Source organism: Pelodiscus sinensis, chromosome 1, assembly GCF_049634645.1.
Source record: "Pelodiscus sinensis isolate JC-2024 chromosome 1, ASM4963464v1, whole genome shotgun sequence".
In the NCBI taxonomy this organism is placed as follows: Eukaryota; Metazoa; Chordata; order Testudines; family Trionychidae; genus Pelodiscus; species Pelodiscus sinensis.
Window position 1 is genome coordinate 158,502,805 of NC_134711.1, and position 15,545 is coordinate 158,518,349.

At 40.4% G+C, this 15,545-nt stretch overlaps 1 protein-coding gene across 8 annotated transcripts in view; it reads left to right on the forward strand.

Annotated features, from left to right (window-relative positions):
* The window catches only part of ARL13B (ARF like GTPase 13B), a 101,936-nt gene extending 90,168 nt beyond the window's left edge, over positions 1-11,768 (forward strand). For all 8 annotated transcript variants that reach the window (XM_075908887.1, XM_075908894.1, XM_075908846.1 and 5 more), the window contains one exon: positions 9,202-11,768. In XM_075908887.1, coding sequence (XP_075765002.1) covers positions 9,202-9,278 — 77 coding nt within the window. In that variant the 3' untranslated portion in view covers positions 9,279-11,768. The remainder of the gene's footprint in view (positions 1-9,201) is intronic.
* Positions 11,769-15,545: the final 3,777 nt, after the last annotated feature.

A 15,545-nucleotide genomic window follows, 5' to 3' on the forward strand; every position in this document is an offset into this window, starting at 1 on the left:
TCCAGACTTCTCCGTGAAGACCGAAACAAAGAAGTCATTGAGCATCTCCGCCATTTCCAAGTTTCCTGTTACTGCTTCTCCCTCCTCACTAAGCAGTGGGCCTACCCTGTCCTTGGTCTTCCTCTTGCTTTTAATGTATTTATAAAAGGTCTTCTTGTTTCCCTTTATGCCTGTAGCTAGTTTGATCTCATTTTGTGCCTTTGCCTTTCTAATCTTGCCCCTGCATTCCCGTGTTGCTTGCTTATATTCATCCTTTGTTAGTTGTCCTAGTTTCCATTTTTTATATGACTCCTTTTTTATTTTGAGATCGTGCAAGATCTCCTTGTTAAGCCAAGCTGGTCTTTTGCCATATTTTCTATCTTTCCTACACAGCAGAATTGTTTGCTTTTGGGCCCTTAACAACATCCCTTTGAAATACTTCCAACTCTCCTCAGTTGTTTTTCCCTTCAGTCTTGCTTCCCATGGGACCTTACCTACAAGTTCTCTGAGCTTATCAAAATCTGCCTTCCTGAAATCCATTACCTCAATTGTGCTGGTCTCCCTCCTACCTTTCCTTAAGATCATGAACTCTATTATTTCGTGATCACTGTCCCCTATACTGTCTTCCACTTTCAAGTTCTCAACTAGTTCCTCCCTATTTGTTAAAACCAAATCCAGAACAGCTTCTCCTCTGGTAGCTTTTTCAACCTTCTGAAACAGAAAGTTGTCTCCAATGCAGTCCAGAAACTTATTGGATAGCCTGTGCCTCGCTGTGTTAGTTTCCCAACATATGTCTGGATAGTTGAAGTCCCCCATCACCACCAAATCTTGGGCTTTGGATAGTTTTGTTAATTGTTTAAAAAAGGCCTCATCCACCTCTTCCACCTGGCTAGGTGGCCTGTAGTAGACTCCTAGCATGATATCACCCTCGTTTTTTACCCCTTTTAGCTTAACCCAGAGACTCTCTACACAGCTATCTCCTACGTTCATCTCCACTTCAGTCCAAGCGTGTACATTTTTAATGTACAAGGCAACCCCTCCTCCCTTTTTTCCCTGTCTGTCCTTCCTGAGCAAGCCGTACCCTTCCATACCAACATTCCAATCATGCGTCCCATCCCACCAGGTTTCTGTAATACCAATGATATCATAGTTGTATTTATTGGTTAGCAATTCCAGTTCTTCCTGCTTATTACCCATACTTCTCGCATCTGTATATAGGCATCTAAGATACTGATTTGATCTTGCCTCCCTGTTGTTCCCTGACCCTCCTTTCTCCTTGCCATTATAGGCCGTAGTCCCCCCCATTTCCAACCCATCTCCCAGTCCCGCACATGCAGCACTTACCTGTGGGCTTTGCTCACCTGCCCCCGACAAACCTAGTTTAAAGCCCTCCTCACAAGGTTAGCCAGTCTGTGTCCAAACAAGGCCTTCCCGCTCCTGGAAAGGTGAACTCCATCTCCGCCAAGCAGTCCTTTTTTTAGATCCTTTAGTCCCCTGTTATAAATATCACTTGCTGAAGTTTAAAAACTGAAGTTCGTCAAATATGCTAGTGTACATCCCACGTTAAGCACATCCCACGTTAAGTACATCCCACGTTAACCCTCTTTCAGTTTCTCTTATTGCCCAGGGCAGCAAGAAGAAATCCGGTGAATGTTCAATGTGTTACTCTTCTTAGAGATTTTAAATTAGGACTGTCAAGTGATTAAAAAGTGGCTGCACGGTTAATCACACTATCAAACAATAAATATTTATTTAAATATTTTTAGATGTTTTCTACATTTTCAAATATATTTATTTCAGTTAGAATGAAGAATACAAAGTGCACAGTGCTTACTTTATATGTATTTATACTTGTACGGTAAAAAAACCAACAACCTATCCTTCAGTTCACCTAATGCGAGTACTGTAATGCAATCTTTTTATTATGAAACTTAAAATATGAAAGTGTAAAATTTATGCAACCCTCCCGCCCCCAAAACCCTGCATTCAGAAATAAAACTGTATTATAAAACTTTAGAGCCTACAAGTCCACTCCTTCTTGTTCAGTCTTAATTACAGTTTGCAGGAGATAATGCTGCCCACTTTTTTTTTTACCATGTTAGCTGAAAGTGAGAACAGTTCACTGTTAGCTGTCATTACAATATATTTGTGCCACATGTATAAAGATTCACGTGTCTCTTCATGCTTTCCATTCCAGAGAACGAGTCCATGGTGATGATGGGTTCTTCTCAATAACAATCCAAAACAGAGCAGACCAATGCATGTTTATTTTCATAATCTAAGGCAGGTACTACCAACAGATATTGACTTACTGGTTTCGTGGTTCAATTCTGTAGTTTCCACATTGTAGTGTTTCTTTTTTAAGAATTCTAAAAGCTTGCTCCATACGTCGCCATCCTCAGATTTTGACAGCACTTCAGATTCTTAAACCTTGGGTTGAGTGCTTTATCTATTTTTAGCTATCTCACCCTGGAACCTTCTTTATGTTTTGTCAAATCTGGTGTGAAAGTATATTTAAAACGAACATGAACTGTGACTATCACATGAAGTATATGGCAAAATGTGTATAAAACAGAATCGGAGACATACAATTTACCTGCAAGGAGTTCAGTTACAAATATAATTCACACATATTTTAATGAGCATTATCAACATAGAAGCATGTATTTTGGAATGGTGGCTGAAGCATGAAGAGGAATATGAATATTTAATATATTTGCCATGTAAATACCTTGTAACTCCAGCTATGAAAGTGCGATGAGTGCACCTATTTTCACTTTACGGTTACATTGTAAATAAGAAGCGGACACCATTATCTTGCATAAATATAAACAAACTTATTTTTCTTAGTGATGGCTGAACAAGTAGGATTGACTGGATTTACAGGCTCTCGTGTTTTTACATTATTTTGTTTTTGAGTGCACTTCTGTAACACAAATGTAGAATGTTTAAGTTGCCCTTTCATTATAGAATTTGCATTACAGTACTAGTATGAAGTGAATAAAGATGACTTCTTATTATATTTACAGTGTATTTGTAATTTAAAAAGTAAGTATTGTGCCTTTCTGTATTGTCTTGCAATAGAAATCGATATATTTGAAAATGTAGAAAAACATCCAAAATATTTAATACATTTCAATTGGTATTGCTGCTTAATGTGATATTACAATTTTTAATATTGTGATGAATTTGAGTTAATTGCATGAGTTAACTGTAATTAATTGGCAATCCTACTTTAAATCCTTTCTTTTCAATCAAGTCTGTGAAGAAATCTTTCTATTCATGTGCTAATCATTGCACATTTCTTTAAAAATCATTACCGTTGAGTCCTCGGTGCCTCAGGGTAAGGTGTCCTTTTTCACTAGCGCACTTTGCACTAACTGCACTTTAATAGCAGAATCCATGCCTTCACAGATTAACCCTTGCCTGTCCTGTAACAGATTCATCCCCATTTTGATGTACACAATTGATGTCTATTTTGTCTGGGGGAGAAACATATTCCTCATAGGTGTTTGGTATCCAAATGCTTTTCTCCAAGTCGAAGGATGCATGACTGAAGCTACACCTACTTGAGCACTCCATGAGGTGTAGGGGATGGCCACCTCCGAAGAGCAACTGAAAGTCATCATTAGGTATGAAGCATCATTAGGTATGAGCATTAGGTAGTGCTCCATATCACAGAGTCCAGTAGTGAAAGAATGGCAGGGAAGAAGATTATGCCAAAATTAGCACTGGTTATGTTCATATTGACTATATCTTACATCACCAGTCACCACTGCACCAATGTTGACAAACCCCATCTTTGGTAGCAGTACTTCCAATGTAGTCATCAGAGCCAACATGGTGCACCGACAGAACAGTAAGACCAAAAGAAAGTGGAGCTCAAACACAGCTCTAAGCATCAGACACCATCCTGTAGGGAGAAACATCTATGCTACTCCAAGTTAAGAGCATCTGAGGATGGAATAAAATACAATAAAAAAGCATCAACACTAGCATCAGTGACGGCACCAGCACCAACCACTGGACGTTTACAAGCCATGAGTATGCTCTTTCAGAATTGTCAAGATTCCCTCTGGGAACATAATTTGTACCAAGGCAGTGCCCAGCATGAGAATTGGATCTGAGCTCTCGCTCCATAGCACTGTCATGTCTCTTCTTCAGCAGCACTAGATAGTACCCTGCTCCAAGGCATTGATCAAAGATGCCTTTCCTCTATCTTTTGAGAGCAACCCTGGAGCTGATACCAGAGATCACTCTCTTGAGACACTGCCACAAAAGATACTTTAGTCGCATTGGGCCAACAGCTGCAACTAGGCCAGTGCTGGTTTAACATGTTGCCCTGTCCACAATGGCCTGAGTGGGGACAGTCATCTCAGGTGTCTAGTAGCATAACTTCCTGGAAGAGGACAACAGGCTTCTGTGTTACATCACTATTCAGACTACCTACATCAGAGAAGTCAAAGTCAAAACTGAACAAAAGGCAAGCCCAAAACCAAACACTCCCAAAAGCTGGCCCTTTTTGAGTGCAAAGACCACTCATCTGCTTGACTTCAACTCCATGTGGCAAACTAAGAAAAGTCGTTTGTCAGAGAAAATTTCCTCACCTGGAAAAGTGTCATCCCTTTATTCTTGCATGAACCACATCTAACACCACATAGGATGACAAAGTATTCAATTCCTTGAATAATTTAAGGGCCACCCTGGTGTCACTAGGGATTTATTCCTTACACACAACAGGAAGCCCTACAAATATCAGCTTGAACAGAGATAGAAATGTAGCCGTGTTAGTCTGGGGTAGTTGAAGCAAAATGCAGGACAATATAGCACTTTAAAGACTAACAAGATGGTTTATTAGATGATGAGCTTTCGTGGGCCAGACCCACTTCCTCAGATCAAATAGTGGAAGAAAGTAGTCACAACCATATATACCAAAGGATAGAATTTAAAAAAATGAACAAATATGAAAAGGACAAATCACATTGCAGAACAGAAGGGGGATGCGGGGGGGTGGGAAGGGGGAGGAAGGAAGGTAAGTGTCTGTGAATTGCTGATATTAAAGGTAGGGAGAGTGGGATGTTTGTGAGTTAATGGTATTACAGGTGATAATTGGGGAAACTGTCTTGGTAATGGGTGAGAAAGTTCAAAGACTTGTTAAGTCCCTGTTGGTAAGTGTCGAATTTTAACATGAATGACAGTTCACCTTGGACTACCAAAAGAAACTACACTGTCTCCTTAAAAGCCTCCCCACAGCTACTCGGGAACAAATCCTCACAGAATCACCTTCTGACCCCCGACCAGGATTGTTCTATCTACTTCCCAAGATCCATAAACCTGGGCACCCCGGACGTCCCATCATCTCTGGTATTGGCACGCTCACTACTGGTCTATCCAGCTATGTAGACACTCTTCTCAAACCCTTCGTAACCAATACCCCCAGCTATCTCCGAGACACTACTGACTTCCTAAGGAAACTACAAAACATCGATAACCTCCCCAATAATACCATCCTTGCCACCATGGATGTAGAAGCTCTATATACCAACATCCCACATGAAGACGGATTACAAGCAATTAGAAACACTATCCCAGAGGACACTACTGCCAACCTGATAGCAGACCTATGTAACTTTGTTCTCACCCACAATTATTTCCGGTTTGAGAACAACTTATACCTCCAGATCAGCGGCACAGCCATGGGTACACGCATGGCCCCACAGTATGCTAACATCTTTATGGCTGACCTAGAACAACGTTTCCTCAACTCCCGTCCCCTTTCACCCCTCCTCTACCTACGGTACATCGATGACATCTTTATGATCTGGACACATGGCCAAGAAACACTGGAGATATTCCACAGAGATTTCAACAACCTACACCCCACCATCAACCTCAGCCTGGACCATTCTACACGAGAGATCCACTTCCTGGACACCACCGTACAAATCAACAATGGAAAATTAGACACCACTCTCTACAGAAAACCCACTGACTCATACAGTTACCTACATGCATCCAGCTCCCATCCAGAACACACCACACGATCCATCGTCTATAGCCAAGCCCTTCGATACAACCGCATCTGCTCTAACCCCACTGACAGAGACCAGAAGCTTCAGGATCTCTACCAAGCATTTATAAATCTCAACTACCCACCCAGAGAAACAAAAAAGCAAATTGAAAGAGCCAGACGAATACCTAGAAACCATCTACTTCAAGACAGACCCAAGAAAACCAACAATAGAACACCACTTGTCATCACCTACAACCCCCAACTTAAACCTGTCCAACACATTATCAATAAACTACAGCCTATATTGGAACAGGATACCATACTCAAAGAGGCTCTGGGAGACAGACCCATAGTCTCCTATAGACAACCACCTAACCTCAAGATGATTCTTACCAACCACCACAGGACATACCACACTAATACCAACCCTGGTACCTTCCCTTGCAACAAACCCCGCTGCCAGCTTTGTCCACATATTCATTCTGCTGATACCATTATTGGACCTAACCAAGTGAGCTATAAGATCAAGAACACATATTCCTGCGCATCCAGAAATATAATCTATGCTATCATGTGCCGAAAGTGTCCGTCTGCTATGTACATTGGACAAACATCTCAGACACTTCGCCAAAGGATTAATGCCCACAAAACAGATATCAGACAAGATCACAAAGAGAAAACAGTTTCTTGCCACTTTAACCAGAAAGGACACTCTCTAAATGACTTAGCCACCTGCATTCTGCTACAAAGACCTTTTACATCTGCACTTGAAAGGGAATCCTCTGAACTGTCATTCATGTTAAAATTCGACACTTACCAACAGGGACTTAACAAGTCTTTGAACTTTCTCACCCATTACCAAGACAGTTTCCCCAATTATCACCTGTAATACCATTAACTCACAAACATCCCACTCTCCCTACCTTTAATATCAGCAATTCACAGACACTTACCTTCCTTCCTCCCCCTTCCCACCCCCCCGCATCCCCCTTCTGTTCTGCAATGTGATTTGTCCTTTTCATATTTGTTCATTTTTTTAAATTCTATCCTTTGGTATATATGGTTGTGACTACTTTCTTCCACTATTTGATCTGAGGAAGTGGGTCTGGCCCACGAAAGCTCATCATCTAATAAACCATCTTGTTAGTCTTTAAAGTGCTATATTGTCCTGCATTTTGCTTCAGCTTGAACAGAGGGATAGAAGGCTCACCCCAGTTTTCAGAATAGGCACCCAGTATATCTACCGCAGAAACCATTGCAATACTTGAGATCATCTGCCTTCTCTGTTGCCCACCTCTCCCCATCAGAAAATCTGTCCCCTGCCTGGGAACAGAATCAATGGACACAAATCGGATATAGGTAAGGGGAATATACAGCACTCTGTTGGTGAGCATTTCAGCTTGCCTAACCACAGTCTGACAGACCTGCAAGTAGCTGTCTTGTCACAAACCAGCTCTACAAGCCAAATACACAGAGAAGCCCTGGAATCCCAGTTCATCCACAAATTCAATTCACATGCTAATGAACTCAATCATGATATAGGCTGGTGGGGACTGAAGGTGCCAACAGCTCCCTGAGTGGTTTTTTAGGAATCTATCTATTGACTTTGATTTTTATCTGCTTAGGTTTAAATACTCATTCTCCAGATACTTAATGATGCTCTGTCTCCCACCCCGGCCCCTTTTTCTTTCTCTCCCCCTCCCCTTCCCTGTTTATTTCGAGTTTTCATATCCCCCAACTCTTAACTCCCTCCAGTCATTGGAAGAAGTGGGCTGTGCCCAGGATAGCTCATAATACCATCTACATGTTTAGTTAGTCTATAAAGTGCTACCAGACAATTTGTTGTTTTCTTTGCTTTTTTAGTTACTCAGTGAGAGGCTTACTCTATAACAGAAGCCTCTCAAAAGCTTTCATTACCCTGTTAGGATTCACAATGGCTCTGTCAGCATTGTGCTCCTAATTCTTTTCTGACACTGCTATGAAAGGAGAGTAACTTGTTGATTTACAGTCAGTGGATTTACATCAGTGTAAAACTAACCTTCAGTAGCTGTTCTTATCCTAAGTGCTATGGTTTAAATAAAATAAAACCCTGATCCTGCTAATGTGTACTTAAAAAGTGCTGTAGACCTGAGTTTGCTTGATTTTGTTAGTTCTAGACTCTTAAAAAAACAGATCATTACTTTTTTAGATACATGACTTAACAATTCTTAAATTTTGTAATGGCAAGCTGTAATTGGTTTAAGACTTACAGGTCTATTGTCAATACTATTGAAATTGAGTTTCAAAGGCATCAAAAAGCTGCTTGGACATTTTCTTGTTTTCCACCTGTTTCTTGTTACCAGCCATTCTTGACACTTTATTTTATTTTACGTATTTTTCATGTACTAATCTGTTGCAGGTTTGTAAAAATAACTATGTAAAGCAGGCTCTGTTTCTTCTGTTTTGTCATGTTGCAACTTAGTGCAGGGAGCCAATTTTTTTTACAGTTTGGACCTCTCTGGTCTGGCATAATCGGGACCTGACCTGTCCCGAACAAGAGACTTTACCAGATGAGAGGAAGTCTCCTGCCACCCATCACTTGCTGCTGGCAGGCTGCCCCAGCAGGCAACCCTGCCTCACCCTCCTCCCCCGCAACCTGGCTCGGCCGCTTGCTTAGCTACTGCTGCTCCCTAGATAGCCCAGGCTCCGGCTCTTGCCATGGGGCCCCATTCCTGTGTAGCTGGGAGCAACCGCGTGGCTGGGGCTCCAACCCTGGCCCCATTCCTGTGCATTCTTTCTTCAGTACTTTCTCAAATCAGAGCCTGCTAAGGTTTGTGAAATCAGGTGTCCAACAATCACTGGTCATTTTTGAAACATTAAGCCCAATTTTATTTGCAAGAAGAGATGTCTATCATTTTGAAGTTGCATAATTGCTAGACGTAGATATGCATATGTCTGCAGTATTCAGTAGTGCTGTGTTTGGGTGTTTTTCTAAATGGTTGCTCCTACAAACACTTATTAGGTATAGTGCTTAATGTGATTATCCTATTTAAATCAGTAGTACTACGAGCATTTGTAAATGTTACACATGGAAGTAAGTATTTTCAGGGTTTGGCCCTAAAATTGTGGGTTTTAACGCAACAAGAATTCAACAGAATTAATCTATTCTTCAAAAGATGTTGTAAATTTGATACTAACATATTTTTCTTCTGGTGTGTTTCTTAACATAGATTTCTATGGAAAGCCTTTACCTCCATTGACTATACGGCAGAGACCGAACAGTGACACCCATAATGTCATTTCTTAACAAGATCACATGCTGCATTTTTAATCACAAAAAGAGTTTTCCTACTTAAAAAAAATTGATATTGCTTAAAAATTGCTGAGAGATGAGACAATAAGAACCCGTTTTGTTTTCTGTTGTGGGTTAGTTCTACTGGACTTGATTAATCAGATTTTCTACTGGCATATTAGTTACCGTTCACATTCTCACCAGCTCTTCTTCAGTGGTTAACAGGGTGATGGAGAACAGAAATGTTTGAGAGCACTTGCATGCACATGGAATTTGGGATCAGGTTGGTACTGTTAGGTTTCATATTGGGGTTTACTTGCCAGACTATATAGCTGTAACCCTGAAGAAGAACACCTTCAAGACCAAATGCAGTTGGATTGTGTGTGCAGATCAAGACTGTTGTTCAGATATTGTGTAGTAATCTGTATTTCTACAGATAATTTTAAGGCATTTTGTAAAGTGTGTGCATGTTAGAGTGAATATAGGGAATTATATGCTATAAATGTTAACTATATTTTTATAATTTTTCTAATATTTGACTTGGGAATTTGAGTTAACATTAATGCCTGTTACTCACCATCAGAATGGTGCCTAGGAAATGTTACACATGTATTAATAGCTTTACCCATCTGAGTACATTGACTTCTATGTTTACCCTACAATAGCAATACATTTTGGCTGGGATTTACATCACCAGTTACCCTAGCTGTTCATACATTGCCTTTCTGGAAGTCTGAGGTTTTTAAGAAACTGATTTTACACATAATTATGGTATTTGAAAGGGCTGTTTAAAAGTTTTCTTGTAGATTATTTTGTTTTGTTAAATGGGAGATGGTATGCATACTAAATGTGTGTTCAAATATCTTAATCAAATACATTATGTGCTATAAGATACAATTGCACACACTTGAGATTTTGAACTGCAAGAATTCTGGTGAAAAATTATATCAGTCCACATATTTATTTAACATGAACTATAAAACACTGAAAATGGCATATTGAAAATGTAAAATCAAAGCATTTTAATCCAGAGTAATGAGCCCAATTCTGACCTTCCAAATATGCCCCTCGTTTAAAAAAAATAGTGGTATGTTGAAGGAGAGAATTGGATTTACTGTACTTAAAATGTTTTGATATGTCCATATTTTGTTACATTTGGGAGAATTTCTATACCATGCGTATACATATACCGTATTTTCCGGCGTATAAGACGACTTTTTATGCTAAAAAACATCCCCCAAAAATCGGGGGTCGTCTTATACGCCGGGTATACAGGCAGTCCCTGACTTGCAGGTACGAATGGGGCTTTTCTCGCCCCGGAGGACACGGACTGCGGGACATCGCGGTCCCGCCGCACGTGTACTCCGGGGCGAGAAAAGCTGCTCCGCGTCTCCCTGGTCTGCAGACCAGGAAGACGCGGAGCAAAGCCTCGGGGGAAGCCGGCAGCGGGGCAGCCCAGAAGCGCCGCGGCTGTCCCGCTGCCGGCGTCTTCAGAGGCTTTGCTCCCGGTGTCCCTGGTCTGCTGGAGATGGTCTGGGGGCCTAGAAAATCTTTCCTGCAATGTTATTTGTGAAAATAGCACAGTTCTGAAATCAAAGATTTTTTTGGACAAATCGGGCAACAGTGACTTTTTTACACTACCAGCTCCTCATCATCTCATACTGGCAAAAGACACTAGCCAGCAAAATATGTTTATCAGCTACATTAAAATTTGAAAGAATTGCTTGAGGTTTTAGCCATATGACTCTTGGTAGTGGAAATCCCCCCCATTGGTCTTTTGAAATGTAACCCTCACTTAATGTGTTTAAAATATTGTTTTGCTTTAGTTAAAACAAACCAATCTCATTAAGGTTGTATATTGCATTGGGAAGAGAGTACTCAAATTCAGTGATTAACCGGAAGTATAAAAGCATTGGAATATGTATGTGGAAATAACAAGCAAATGCATTCCTGATTGTGGTAACAGGGTTCGGTTTGAGTAAACAATGATACTATTGTGGCACAGTTTGGCTTGCTTTCAAGAAACATGTCTTAATATTTAGCTTTTTTTCTCTTAAAAGTTTACATGCATGATCCCAGAAATCAGATCATTTTAAGCTACCTTGTCATACACATTCCTTTGGCTTGAGGGGGTCTTTGTATTGTAGCTTGACACTTTTTTCCAGTTTCATTTTGCCCTTGGAGTTTTTCTCTTTTACCCATATGCAAAACTAATTAATTGAATGGAAGTCTTTGTCTTTTTAAAGAGCAGCTAAAAAGAAAGCTGGCACTGACAGTAAACGAGAAACTGAAATGTAAAGCAATGGTATTTCTTGTAGTCAACATTTTTCTGTTAAAATGTCAACCAAATTACTAGAAATATTCTTCATATGGTTTTATATATAAAATTATACTGTGATTGATTGTATTGTTTTCATTTTATACTACACCAGCTTTTTATTTATTGAACATCACATTTTCTGAGGACTTCTATGTATGAATAATAAAACTATGTACAACAGCCAAGTGTTTTCCTTATTACCCATTAAATATTTTAGAGAGCAAGTACAGAAGAACTTCTTGAATTTGTATTAATGACTTGGGGAACCATTTTGCAATTTTCATAGCTAAATACCATGAACAGGGTTGCCAACCCAAAGAAATTTCATTTATGGACAAAATGGGAAAAATTTACCAACACATTTTTTTACTGACATAATTTTTATATTAAGATGACATAAATGGCCAAAAGTGAAAAGTAGTCATTAGCATCGGCACATTGATGTATGAATAAGTTGGCAGGGTAATGTAGATAACATCATGTGATTTACGTAAAGTCATCTCAACCATTGAGCTAAATAAACAACTAAAACATCCTATTTCTGCTGCTCCTCAGTAAAATGGCTAAAGCAGCACAGAAGAGATTTACTTGCTATAGAATAATTGCTATTTTTTGAAATGTTATTACACTTTTATGAAATTTACGGACACCTAAATTTTTGTATGGACTTTACGGACATGCCCAATTTTGGCTAACTTTTTATGGATTGTCCGTAAATTTACTGACGGTTGGCAACCCTGACCATGAATTAATGAAAAAGTGAACAAATAAAAATAAAAAAGCAGCCAGAACAGGTACTTCAAGAATTTTGACAATTTTAGATAAATAATATATTTATAGTATATTATAAAAACACTGTTTTAAATGACTTCATGAGGCCTCATTACAGCACTTAACTGTTAATCTTTTAAGGGTACTACTACACTTGCTCCCTAGTTTGAACTAGGGATGCAAATGTAGGCGACCGAAATTGCTAATGAAGTGGGGATTTAAATATACTCAGTAACGTTAATTCGAACCAAGGGGTTTGGTTTGAACGAACATGTCCCACCACGCAGAGTAACGTGGTGGCGAGGTCATGCTAATGAAGCGCGGGATATTTAAATCCCCGCTTCATTAGCAATTTCGGTCGCCTGATTAGCATCCCTAGTTCGAACTAGGGAGCAAGTGTAGACGTACCCTAAGAGAGGAGGTACTGTCAGTTTTTGCATTAACTATAAAATAGGTTACTGAGGTTCTGCTATATATGTCGTGAATTTTGTTTTAAATTTTAACCTTGTTCATTTATCAATGTATTCCGCCCTTAAGAGTACTTGTTCTTAAATATATGGATGATTTACATGTGCATCTGTTCTTTTAGATAAACCATTATCTTTACCCAATATTTTATCTTTTTTATGGGACATGAGGAAAGGTGTGAGAGAGAACGCTCTCCACATAGCTTCATAACATATGGGTAGTGAGTGCCCTACCAAATTCTGTCATGAAAAATATATCACGAACCATGTAATCAGGTCTCTCACTGTGAAATCTCGTGTGCTTTTATTCTATTGTATGCTGATTTCACAAGGGGACACCAGTGTTTGTCAAATTTGGGGTCCTGACCCAAAATGCCTCTGGGGGACAAGCTTGCAAAATTATTTTTAAGGGAGGTCATGGTACTGCTGCTTATACTTCTGTGCTGTCTTCAGAGCTGAGCAGCCAGAGAGTGGCTGCTGTTGGCCAGGTACCTACTTCTGAAAACAGACTCCACCAGCAGTAGCACAGAAGTAAGGGTGGCAGTACCATACTACAGGTGATCCCCACACTTACGACCAAATTGGTTCCTGGAGAACCGTTGTAAATCGAGCCACTGTAAGTCGAACCCTTATTTCCCATAGGGAGAAAGTTATAAATGGTAGCTCCATTCCTGGAAACCCATTTCATATCCTAAAAATACCAAAATTGACTCTGGAAATGGAGGAAAACTAAACTGAATAGTGCAAATAGTGCACAAAAATAACTAAACAGTGAAGATAGATGTGGCAGAGCCGCATGCAGTTCAAGCAGCAGCTGCAGACTGGTGAGTGTGACTGACCTTGTGCGTTTCCTCTTTTGGGATGATGCGTGGAGTCTGCATCGTACGCCATCATAAATGTGAGCTGTGGACATAAATTGCGGTGGGGTTAGGCGCTATCTCGCATAAAAAAATGGTTGTAAATGCGGGAGATTGTAATTCAGGTAGTTGTAAGTTGGGCGTTGCTTGTATGCCATGCTGCTGCATTGCTGCTGTTGGCAGGTCTGCTTTTAGAGCTGGGATGGATCCCAGCCAACAGCTACCATTTTATTATTGCCCCATTCCGAAGGCTGCAACTCCCCCTACAATAACCTTAATTCTGTTTAGAGCCAATGTTGTCATTTATCCGTCAACCTGGCCCACTCCTGGAACACAAACTATCCAATTTTATTAACCTTAATACTTTTAGAGATAGATATATTACTCATTCTTGTATAACTGGTCAAATGGCTTTTTGGGCTTCCCTCCCCCACCCCCGAAATAAACAAACTTTAATGCTTGAGAATAAGGTGCCTCTCACCCTTGACCACTAACCTCTGGTTTACATGTCTATTTCAGTATTATCCTGTTACTCGGAATGTGGTATATTTTGCAAGATTCTTAGAAATTGTTTCCTAATCAGCCTTCTGCAGGGTACTGTGTTCTATTGCATACAAGCAATATCTGGAAAAATATCTAGCCCCTACACATTATTCTGTGGGAGGAAGAAATATCCTGAAACTTTCAGCTATTTTCCCATCATGGGAGGATAGCATTCATTTACATGAGCCTGTAATTTTACATTTTGGATATATTTCAACTAAAGCTTTAAATTTGCTACCCACTGCAATCAAGATAGGTAAGATATTATTTAGACTTTCAGTAAAGCTGCTGACCTCTTGCTAAATCTAACCTCATCTCACCATCCAGGACCATTTCCATCTGCTTTTGCAATACATAACATTGATTAGACCTGTGTCTTAGCTAATAAAGGAGAAACAGAACAGTCCCAGTATTCTACTTTGTTTCAAGGAGAAGATGAGAAACCCCACAACCCTATATGCCCTGGAGGGACCAAATCAAGAAACCCTTTCACATAGCTAGGTATGTCACCCAAATGGAGAATTTCTTGCTTACTCATCAGGACCTCCCTAACAGAGTCTGAGCATGGAGCTCTACTTGGTTCAGCCATGGAGTTTCTATGCTGGAAGGTGGTGGGACTCCAGGTTGGGGTGCTGCTACTGGCTAACGTTCTGAGTGAGGAGACTGGAATTGATAGGAGAGTGATCAGCTTGTCCACTGACAGGCTGAGCAGCGTGGTAAACTAGTATTGCCAGGGCCATTTGGGCTCCATAAGGATAATGTCACCTCATCCTGTTGAGTCTTGAAAAGGACCTTTTGTGTACTAGTGGAAAGGGTGGAAACCCATAAAGCAGGTGATTGGACCACAGAGGTATAGAATTCTACTGACACAATGGCAAGCTTTCTGTGAAATGCATGGGAATACTCTGAGGAGTCAGATATACTCTTGGACTATGTCTACACTAGCGGGTTCTTGCACAAGAACATCTTGTGCAAGAACACGTCCACACTGCCATGTGCTTTTGCACAAGAGCCTCCATGGCAGTATGGACGCTCTCTTGCGCAAGAAAGCTCTGATGGCCATTTTAGCCATAGGGCTTTCTTCCAAAAGAAACCACTGCCCCGCGTCCACACAGCCCTCTTGTGCAAGAGCTCTTGCACAAAAGAGCTTACACTTTTTAGAAAAGAGCATAGCTCTTGCGCAAGAAGCCCTCTTACCACGCTTTACTGTAAATCTTGCGCAAGAGTGGGTGGGCAGTGTGGACGCTCTGCGGAAGAACGGCCGGTCTTGAGGAAGAACTCACCGGTGTAGACATAGCCTTGGAGAGCAGTGGCACTGACTCAG